At 32.1% G+C, this 12,012-nt stretch overlaps 1 protein-coding gene across 14 annotated transcripts in view; it reads right to left on the bottom strand.

Annotated features, from left to right (window-relative positions):
* St7l (suppression of tumorigenicity 7 like) overlaps positions 1-12,012 on the bottom strand; it is a 156,055-nt gene that overhangs the window by 105,103 nt on the left and 38,940 nt on the right. For all 14 annotated transcript variants that reach the window (XM_076863013.1, XM_076863004.1, XM_076863008.1 and 11 more), the window contains 2 exons: positions 10,613-10,685; positions 9,461-9,563 (listed from right to left, as the gene is read on the bottom strand). In XM_076863013.1, the coding sequence (XP_076719128.1) occupies positions 9,461-9,563; positions 10,613-10,685 (176 nt within the window). The remainder of the gene's footprint in view (positions 1-9,460; positions 9,564-10,612; positions 10,686-12,012) is intronic.

The following is a 12,012-nucleotide window of genomic DNA, read 5'->3' as shown; positions in this document are numbered from 1 at the left end:
TGTGAGGCCCTGGGTTCAATTCCCAATACTGAAAAAAAAAAAAAAGTTGGGACAATACTGTTATAATTGATGTGTAGAGGATCACCATAAGAAAAATTACATCAGTCAGGTGCAGTGGCACATGCCTATAATCCCAGCAGCTTGGAAGGCTGAGGCAGGAGGATCCTGAGCCCAAAGCCAGCCTCAGCAATAGGGAGGCCCCTAAGGAACTCAGTGAGACCCTGTCTCTAAATAAAATCAAAATAGGGCTGGGGATGTGGCTCAGTGGTCAAGTGTCCCTGAGATTAATCCCTGGTACCAGGAAAAAAAAAAAAAAAAAAAAGGACAGAACAATTACGTCTACAGCAGATCACTGACATTCATGGATCTAATATTTAAAATTTCAATTAACTATTGAAGTTCTAAACATCCATGATTTAAAGCAAACATGATTTTGCTAAGATACATTTGGACTGCGCTCTGAGGCTTGTGCATAAACATAACTTACCTAAGCCTAGCAAAATCTTCAACATCTATAACTGACAAGGTTCTTGACTGATTTTCTTGTTTACTTTTCATAGGTGAAATTGCATGTGATTGTGGTATTTTAAAATATAATATACAATGATTTTGGGCATATTTATCAAGAACATCAATGGCCTACTGTAATAATAATGTTAAAATACCTGCTATAAAAAATAGAAAGACAATAAAATACTTTTCATAATTGAAAAAAAACTGGGGTGGGGCAGAGCTCAGATAAGCATGTTCAAGAGCCTGGGTTTTTTGATTCCCTAGTAATGAATTAAAAAACTAATTAAAAATATGTAAGAGAATAGAACAGACATTTTTTTAAGATGAGCAAATGAACAATAAGCACATTAAAAGATGTTCAATATCACTGGTCACTAGGGAAATGCAAATAAAAACCATTAGGTATTACTTCATATCCTATAGGATAACTTCAATTTAAAAAGACAGATAATAACAAAATTGAAACCATTAAATCTTGCTGGTGGGAATGTAAGATAAGTGTAGCTACTTTATAAAACAGTTTCATAGTCTCTTACAAATTAAGCATAGAATTACTACTCTACAATCCATCAATTCCACCCTAGGTATTTACCCAAGAGAAATGAAAATATATGCTCACAAAAAAACTTGTAATGAATGTTCAAAATAATATATTTACACTGGTCAAAAAGTGGGACCAACCCAACTGATGAACAGGTAAAATGTGGCATAACCATATAATAGAATAATATTCATACATAAAAAGTCACAGGAAAGGAGTCAGACACAAAAGACCACATATTATTAATCCATTTATATGAAAATCCCAGAATAGGTTAAGTCCATACAGACAGAATTAGTGGTAGCCAGGGCTGAGGATAGGAGGAATGAAAATGACTACTAATAGGTACAGAAACAGGGTTTCTCTCTGCAGTAATGAAAACATTCTAGAATTAGACAGTAATAATAATTTTACTATCTTGTGAATATATTAATAACTACTGAACTATATACTTTAAAAGAGTAAATTTTATAGCATACAAATTATCTCAATAGAAAAAGAAATAAAACTACTTAATGATTGCATAGTAAAGAATATGAGACACTAAAATGAATGAAACAGGATGCTGTGGAATATTGAGAATATATGAAACATTTTCAACCAAAAAATTTTAAAAAGACTATTCTATAGTGGATAAAGGTACAGAATCCTTTTCTTGTTTGGTGACTCAGGAAAAGAAAAAAAAATTGTTGAACCAAAGCCACAGCCAGATAATGAAGAACAAGTAAAAAACCCATGCTTTTTAAATTTTTTTTTATGGTAGTACTATCATAGTTACTATACACTGAAATTCATTCAATAGAATAAAAATATCTATAAGGGCAATCAAAAAGCAAATTTATAGCCTGAAGAGGTTTATATAATCCTTCTCTCTACAGTCCTTCTAATAGTTTCCAGCTTTAACAAATTGCCATGGCTCTAGTGCTCCAGCCTACAGAAATCTGTTATAGCTATGTGGAAAATAGCCAAAAAACATTTCTTACTAAAATCTGTTGTCATTTTATTGCTACTATTCATACAACCATCTGACAAATTGCATAATTAATTTGTAAGAATAAAAGAAGCCTTAAAAATAAATCTATATACATACAGAGATGTATATATATATATATATATATATATATATATATATATATATATATATATATACACACACATATATACATATATATTCTTTTTTGAAACAATACTGTTCATTCAGGTTAATAAGTTATCAGAAGTTTGAGGAAGAAATCCCCTAAAGCCCTTTATCTTTTCTTGCCTTCAGCTGGGAGTTAGGAAGAGACCATAACAAGAAAGGGAGAAAGAGGTCTGTACATACTTTATCACTTATAAAACCTGGCAAAAACAGCCACAAATTCCAGAGCTCTCCCAGTTCATGTAACATTAATATCATTTAAGTGGGATATTATTCAAGTTGATGGAGTTTAAAATTTTCTAAATTCAAGTTAGTGGAGTTTAAAAAAACCTTAATAATTATTTTTTGATAACACTTGACTTGAAGTGTCTATGCGCAAAATAATCTAAGTTTAAAGCACTATACACTACCTGGCTGGGTATTTTGATAGAGTTGAATTGTCAACTGCTTTGCTATTTAGTTGAAGAGGAAATGTATAAATTTTTACCCATAAATGAGAATGATTAAAAAGTGTTAAAGTATGTGTATACACAGAAAATAATTTTATTGTTATATTTTACATATGATAAAGTTTACCACTGTAAGTACAAACGTTAATTGAAGATTTTCAGTAAATTTATACAATTGTGCAACTATCACCATGAAAACTTCTCTCATGCCAATTTGCAATCAACTCCAAATTCCACCCTCAGCCCAAGAAACCACTGATCTGTCTTTTTTCTTTTTTAGTTGTTCAATGAATCTTTATTTTATTTATTTATATGTGGTGCTGGAACTCAAACCCAGTGCCTCACACATGATAGGCAAGTGCTCTACCACTGAGCCATAACCCCAGCTCCCATTAATCTGTTTTTTATGTGTATAATTTTACCTTTATTAAGAAATATAAAAATAGAATCATATGTTACCCTTTTGTCACTGGCTCTTTTTATTCAGCATAAAGTAATTGAGGCTTTTCCATGTTACTGTATGTGCTAATAACTTGTTTTTTTTAATTGCTAAGTAGTATCCCATTGTAGGGATACACCACAATTTATTCGTTTACTTATCTCAATTATTTCAAGTTTGGGTTACTGTGACTAATTCTGCTATGAAAATTTTCATACAAAATCTTTGGACTTATGTTTTCATTGCTCTTGAGTACATTCCTAGGGATGGAATTGCTGGGTCATATGGTAAATATACAGTTAACTGCAAAACTGTTTCCCAAAGTAGCAAGACCATTTAATATGTCCAGGGCAATGAATGCAGTTTCTTCACATCCTTGTCAATATTTGATGTCGTCAATATTAGTGAGTATAGTTATTCTAATAGGCATGAGGTAGTACATTGTGGTTTCAATTTGTATTTCCCTAATGATGAACGTTGCTGAGTACCTTTTCATGTACTTATTAGCTATTCATATGTTTTTGGAGAAATAACTGTTCAAATCCTTTACCCATGTTTTTAGTGTGTTGTCTGTCCTCCAGTTCCAAACACATTCTAGATACAAGTCTTTTAATAAATAAATAATTAGCAAATTATGTTTTCCCAGTCTGTGGCTTATCTTTTCCTTTTCTTATGGTGTCTTCCTCCCCCACTACCCACCACCAGCCACCTGGTACTAGGGATTGAACACAGTGGTGCTCTAGCTACATCCCCAGCCCTTTTACTATTTTTAAATTTTGAGACAGGGTCTTGCTAAGTTGCAGAGGCTAGATTCGAACCCGTGATCCACCTGCCTCAGCCTCTCAGGATTTCAGGTGTACACCACCATGCCTGGCAAGTTTCCAATTGTGAAGAAATCCAATTTACCAAGTTTTCTCTAATGGATCATGTTTTTGAAGAAATCTTTCCCAACCCAAGATCACAAAGACTTTCTTCCATGTTTCCTTCTGAAAGTTTTATAATTTTATTCTTAGAATTAAGTCCATGATCCATTTTTAGTTCACTTTTGAATGAGGGAAGGATCTACATGTTTTGTTTTGGTATACAGATACCCAATTATTCCAGCACCATTTGTTGAAAGTTAATTGCCTTAGGTCAATTGATTTTATTTTATGTGAGTTAATTTTAGGACACAGTATTATTTTACACTGATCTATACTTTAAGCCAATTTTATAGTAATTACTATAGATTTAAAATGTACTAGAATTGGGTAGGGTAAGTGCTCCAGTCTTGTTTAGTTTTCTCAAAATTGTGGCTATTCTAGGTTCTCTGCAATTCCACATAAATTTTAGGATGATTTTGCCAATTTCTACAAACAAGCTTACTTGGATTTTGACAGGAACTGTATTGTTAGACATCAATTTGGGGAGAGCTGTACTCTTAACAATATGGAGTCTTCTAATATATAAATGTATATACATATATCATTTTATTTAGGTCTTCTTTAGTTTCTCTCTGAATTGTTTCACAGAGTTTCTGTGTGTGTATAAACTAAAAAAAATATATGTCTCTAAAAGCATTCTAGATTGTTTCGTTTTTTGCTTATCACAGTGCTAGGAACTGAACTCAGAGGTGCTCTAGCACTGAGCTACAACACCAGCCTCCTTTCTCATTTTTGCTTTTTTAAATTTTGAGACAGACAATAAAGATATTTTAAATCTTCTATATTAATTAATGTTATTAATATTAAGTGTATATTTATATCTAAACATAGTACAAATGTGTTTCAAATAAACTAACATAGAAGTGACATGCAGAACCTATAGTTCACATAAAAATGATATGTAATGATTTAAGTAAACTTTTTTTCCCAGAGAAGTTTTAGGTAAACAAAAAATAATTTGCTGGATCACAAGCTTGGTAAGTTTTTATTATATAATAAACTCTGATTATCTGACCAAAAACTAACTAAATAAATTTTTAGACAGGGTCTCACTAAGTTGTTAAGATTGGCCTCCAACTTGAGAAACTTTTGCCTTAATCTTCTGAGGAACTGGGATTACTGGGATTATAGGCATGTGCCACCATACCCAGCAGCAATCCAGATTGTTTTTTTAAAGCAGGTTTAATATGAGTGTTAATACATATTACCTATTCAACCATTTAATTTTATAATTAGGATAACGCCTGGCATTGCTTCCACTAGTGTTCCCCCAATAGTAGTTTTGAAAATCAATGCACATCATAAATGTTATTGCTGAGAGTACATTCTGCATGAGACAGTCTGAGAAGCATAACCATAGGAGGCAGATAGTTCATACTGTTATTACAGAGAAAGTTAAATACAAACTTTTAGACATCTTAATGGTGTATTTAAAGAGTTCTGGACAATAATTGTTGCTTATCTTCTCAAGTAAACAACAGATTATAAACTTACCCTGGATAATAACAGTAATAACAAATCACTTCTATAATGCTATGTGTCAGGTACTCTTTTAAGAACTTTAAAACTATGAATTCCTTTAGTCTTTATAACAACCCTATTGGTAGTGAATATTATCTTCATTTTACAAGAGGAAAATCAAGTTCAGAGAAGTTAAATAAGTCATCCAAAGTCATATAGCTTGAAGATAGTAGAACCAGAATTCAGACCATTGGCAGTATGGTTATAGAATTCATTCTCTTAACCTTTCTGTACCATGAGAGAAAAGAGGATTTCATTTAAAAGTATTTGCAGATTTCTGCTTCCAGTAATGAGAAATTGGGTAATTCAGATCAACTCTCCCAGACAAGTAGAAAAGCTAAATCATGGGGCTGGAGTTACGGCTCAGCTGTAGAGCGTGAGCCCCACACGTGCAAGGGCCTGGGTTCGATCCTCAGCACCAAATAAATAAATAAATAAATAAAGTTAGAAAATGATGATTTCTAAAAAAAAAAAAAGAAAAGCTAAATAAAATATTTTCAAAAATCTAAATGAATACATCAGAGAACAAATAAATGGCAAAGAATTACCAGTCCACAGTCCAAAGACTGAAGTCCAGAGAAGTCAGTCACATTTGGGTTTCTTTTACTGTGGCAGATCTGCTGATTCTATATGAAATGACTAGGAGGCTATATTCAGTCTTTTGGGCAGTTTTATAAAGCTGGGGGAAGCCCTAGTAAAGCCCTGGTAAAACTGGGCCCCTTAAAGGTTGCATCCTAGGGGTAAGAGTGAACAAGAAATAAAACACAACTTTCACTGACTAAAACTGTTCCAAGTCATCTTGGTGGTCCAGAAAATATTAATCCTGTGAATTTAAGGTGATTAAAGTGATCCTAGCCTCTCATGAATTGTCTAGGCATTGAAAAGCAAAGAAAATCCTATCTGGAAGAGTGTCTTATCCAAGGTTACAGCCTATTTTTACAACTTTTCAAACAAAGTATTTGACAGGTAGTCAAAGAAAACTAGGCACAAAACAAGACAACAAAAATTTTATGCAAGAGAAAAAAATAGATCATAGAAATGGATACATCATAGTTCCAGATACTTGGATTGTCAGAGAAAAGACTTTAAGATAACTATCTTAAACTATTTTAAGAGATAAAAAATTATGTAGAAAATAAGTGATATAAGAGATATGAAAAATAAGTGGAAATTCAAGAACTGGTAAATGTTTCAAAGGAGTAAAATCATATAGTATATATTTTCTGATCACAATGCAATTATGATAAAAATAATTAATAAAAAGACAGTCTGTATTTTTGGAAATTAAGAAATAAATCTTGGGCTGGGGGTATAGTTCAGTGGTAGAATATGTGTTCAACATGTGCTAGGCCCTAGGTTCAATCCCTAGCACATGAGCACACAAACGCATAAACACACACACACAAAAATCACTAGATGGGATAGATATAACTCTAAACCAAAGAAGTCATAATAGAAATTGGAAAATATTTTGAACTAAATTCTGTAAAAAATACTGCTATTTTATACAATTAAAATTTTGCCTAGAAGTTTCTGGACTTAACTGGATATATTACAAAGAAAGCATACTGAAAATTAAGGAGTTAATTAAGTACCTATACAAAAAAATTCAGGAAAAAAAATGAAATAAGTCCAAAAAGTTAAACGAAGGCAATAAAGAACAGAAATGAATCAACCAGAAATCAGATGATAGAAGGATTTAAAAAGCCAAAGTAAGCCAGAGCTTGGTTCTTTGCAAAAATTAATAACATAGACCCCTGGGGTATCTGAGCAAGGGAAAAAGAGTAGCCATGTTACACATTTAAAAAATGGATATTATGCTGGGGCACGTCTGTAATTCCAGCTACTCAGGAGGCTAAGATGGAGAGGCCTAAGTTTGAGGTCAGTCTAAGACTCTGTTTCAGAAACAAAATTTGTTTAAAAAGTTGGGGAGCTGGGGATGTAGCTCAGTGATAAGAGTGCTTGCCTAACATGTATGAAACCCTGTGTTCAATTCTCAGTATTCAAAAAAAAAAAAAAAAGTGGGGCTAGAGATGTAGCTCAGTGGCAGAGTGTTTGCCTAGTACATGCAAGGTCCTGGGTTCAAGCCCCAGCACTGCAAAAATAAGCAAATAAGTAAATAAAAAGTTAAAAATAACAAAAAAAGGATGTTTAAGAAGGATGCAATGTAATAAAAGGATTTTATGACTTTATGCCAGTGATTTTGAGAAGTGTAATGAAATAATTCTTAAAAATATACAACTTACCAACAAATCCCACCATTATGTACAACTATAATGCACCAATTAAAAAAAAGTGTCTATGTTTATACCTTCAAAAAAAGAAGAAATATACCACTTATAAAAAAGCCAACACAAGAACAAAATATTTCCATAGTTATGAGATGATTATTAAAAAATTATGTTTGTAATTAAATTATTAAACTAACGAAATGAAATTCATAATTCAAAGCTTTTCACAAAGAAAACTCCAAAATCATGTCTTTATCAACAACTTTACTAATCATTTATGGCAGAAATAATTCTAATTATGTATAAAGTGTTCCAGAGAATAAAAAGAAAGAGATAAGCAAACTGTTTAATAACTCATTTATAAAATCAGCAATAAGAGGAAAGTATAGATCAAAAATATGAAGAAAAGGAGTAACTAAACATAATTAAAGTCAGAACAGTGGTTACCTTTAGATAAGAGTAGAGGTTATAGTTGGGAAAGGGCAGTCGGGTGGAGGGGGTAGCTTCTGGGAGCTGACAATGTTATGTTTTCTGACCTCAGTGGTGGTTTCCAAGCATTTGCTTTATAATAAATCATTAAAATGCACATTTCTGTCTATATGCAGGTGCAATATAATTTGTAATAACAGTTTAATTTAAATTTATGGAACCAATGTTACTTAATAAAAGAATGGTATAAACAAACATCTGTTGACTTTCATTAATAAACTTTTCTTTCAGTGCTGGAGATAAAACCTAGGGACTCACACTAGGCAAGCACTCTACCACTGAGCCTCAACCCCAGCCCTAGATTAAGTAATTTTCTTGACTATGTATCTTTACTTACTCTAAGAGGTTTGTAACTTCCTCTTCTTAGAATTTAATCTCTTTACTCTCCACTAGCTTCCAAGTTCCTTTAACACATACTATACCAGAATCAATAGCTATAATTACAATTTGTAGAAAGAGCATCAATTCTTGAATATTCTATATTTTTTTCACATGGGGGCACTGTTTGTAAACTCAAATTTTAATCTTGGTTTCTGGGATGATAACACACTAAAATTAACCAGTGATTTCTAATGATTGCAAGATGTATATTATAAAGGCATACAAAGCAGGTAGTTTCATCTGGAAACCAAATAAACATCAACTCAACAGTTTTCCTAGGAACTTCCACATCTGTTTTCTATCACTGATTATTTTAATCTATTTGTCCCCAGTTTTTGTGTATTCAGTCCTAGTTCAAAATCCAGACATTTGTCTAGAAAAAGACTTTCCAGTAACAAAAAATTTAATTTAGTGACCTGAAATACAAATGGTCTTTTATTGAGACCAAGCTATTGATTATTTCTTCTCTAAAACTATTATAAAAAGACAGCTAACTAGGACTGAAGTGTTGCTCAGTGGCAGAGTGCTTCCCAGCATGTACAGAAGGCCATGTGTTAAATATCCAGTACCACCAAAAAAAGAACAGCTAAGTGAACATAGTTCAAATTTTGTTTTTGTTTTGGCAGCAATTACAAAACCTATAGTGAACTATTGCTCCTACACACCTTTCTAAATGCCTTTTTAACATCTCCTTTAAGATGAATAGTAAGCATGAAAACATCAGAGTTTAAAACAATTCTGACTCAAATCATGGCAATCTAAACTTTGGTTTACACACTATTATCAATTAAATAAAATTAAATAAAGGTACGATTTTCACTATAAAATTTCTCACTTTTGGAACATGAGGATTAAATTCCACAGCTCTATGAATTGCTTCCACAGCATTAATTTCTGCTGTGCTTAATCCTCTTCTGGAGGCTGTTTCTGGAGAGAATCTGTAAGAAAAAACCACAAAATGAAGAAATGAATAACAAAAGAAAAAAAAAATTATGGATTTAGACCATAATATAGTTCTCTAAATCAAAGGATTCTGGAAATGACCAAATTCAAAACCAGGTAACTACTAAGAATGATAGTTAAAGCCTTCTGGTTCAAAATATAAAAAACAAGAAAGCATAAGGAATGAAAATTTTCAAACTTAGGTAGAGAAAGCATTCAGAAGTTCATTGAAGGCACACTTTGGGAAAGGTAAGAAATTCTACACAGGGACATCCAGAGAATCTCATGAAATATAAGTATATTCATATCAAATTTTTTATCTGAGAAGAAATAAACTATAAATACTTCATTCTAATTAATATCAAGGCATAGTAATATAAAGTGAAAAACAATGGCCACCATTTGATTAGCCTCTGATTTTCTTTTTTTGAGACACTGTACCCAACCAGTTTCTGAATATCTTACCTGCAGAATAAAGAAAATTCACTAAGAGCAGTCAAAAACACAAGGAAAACAGAATAACACAATCCTAATATAAGAACAGACAACATGAAACCTATTTATCTATTATACTTCTTACTTATTAAAGCTATTATTTATCTGTACTTTCTTTCTAGATACTGGTTTAGGCACTCCATAATTACGTAATCCTCATACAACCACCCTACAGTACTATTCTCATTTTACAGATGAGGAAGACTCAAAATAATTAACCTAGCAAAAATCCTACAGCTAGTACATTATAAAGTTTAAATTTAAGTCTCAGTTTATTTAGCTCTAAAATCTCTCTCCACTACCCAAATTGAGAAGCCTCAAAGCCACAAAGGATCAAAGGTTATTTAGAAGAAAGCAGAGAGGAAGAGCATAGTTTTAAAAGTCAGTAGAGGTAAAATGTAATATTCAAATTAGCATTCTTCTCAAATAATTGTAGTTTTCTACTTGCCTAGTATGCACAAGGCCCCGGGTTCAATCCCCAGTACTGAAAATAAATAAATAAATAAATAACAAAAAATGAATCAAATAATTAGTTTTCATAGCTACTTACTTATCTGAAACAGTCCTTGTTTTCAACAGTGCTGCTGTATAACAGATTGCTGCTGACTTTGGAAGGCTTATATCTGAAATAATAATTTAAATTCAGATAAAAATTACAAAAATGTGTTAACAAAATATTTTCATAACAATAACTCATAATATAAGTTCAACACATGTAATATAGTAGCAGAAGCCACCTGGACACATAGTTGGAAGACCTGAGTTTTGAATTCTGATTCTTCTATTTATTAGTTATGTATCCTTGAACCAATAGCAACTTCTTTGATCTTAGTTTTCTCAAGACAGAATGGTACTTTCTGACAGATGAAATTATGTCTATTAAAGCCCTCCACACAATGGTGACAAGTACTCAACAAATGTTTATAATAACTTTTTTACAGTAAGACTGTTCATGGAAAAAGCCACAGTATAATTAGTACTATGCAAAAACTCCACCTATTCATAGAGTAAAACTAAGATTAGAAAAAAATTACTAGTTAAATCCAGGTTGATACAACCAAGGATGATTTTTACTTTTTCTTTTTCCTAAATGAAAAAGAAATTAATCTGGACCTATAAATAAACAATATAAATCCTTTTTTAAAGGAATGTCTGAAATATTGTTATCAAAAGAGTAAAATTTAGAACTTGTTGATGATTTCAGTTCCAGAGTTACACTAGCAAATGGAGAAGTAAATTTGGAAGGAAGTAAATTTGGCTTCAACTACTTAAGGATTCTAGAATGGAAAAAACTGGGATTCATGAAAACTGAAAACACAGAAGCAAATCAACGTAGACAGACTTTACTTGTTTTATTTTATTTTTAATGAATCAGACCCTATTCTGATTTTTTAATACTCAGTCTCTATACTTGGGTTCAGCACAAATGTAAGTGAGCCATGCATCCAGTAAGTTACATATGGAAGGAATTTCTAAAAAATGTCTCCATGAGCCCAACGTTATTCTGAAGCACTGCCTAAGAATTCCAGATGTTTAAAAGAAATAAACTTTTCTTTCAAGTATAACACATTTCAAACTTCCAAGTCATGGGGATTCCTAAACTAATGGGTAAGAACCTACAACAGGACAAGTGTGAATAAGTGACTTATATGTGTTTTGTTATAATAAAAGATATGACCAGAAATATTACGATTGTCAGGAAGTGAAAACTTGTGGTTAAAAACTGAAGTCTAGGGCTGCAGTTGTAGCTCAGCAGTAGAGCGCTTGCCTTGTACGTGTCAGGCACTGCGTTTGAGTCCCAGCACCACATATAAATAAGCAAATAAAATAAAGGCCCATCAATAATTAAAAAACAAACAAACAATTAAAAAAAAAAGAAGTCTTACTCTAAGTGAGAAAGTTTATGTATCTTTAAAATTGTCCCAATTCCGGGCTAGGATTGTGGCTCAA

The sequence above is a fragment of the Callospermophilus lateralis genome, chromosome 7 (assembly GCF_048772815.1).
Source record: "Callospermophilus lateralis isolate mCalLat2 chromosome 7, mCalLat2.hap1, whole genome shotgun sequence".
NCBI classification, from domain to species: Eukaryota; Metazoa; Chordata; class Mammalia; order Rodentia; family Sciuridae; genus Callospermophilus; species Callospermophilus lateralis.
Note: the sequence above shows the minus strand (reverse complement) of the source record. Positions and strands in the feature narration are given on the sequence as shown.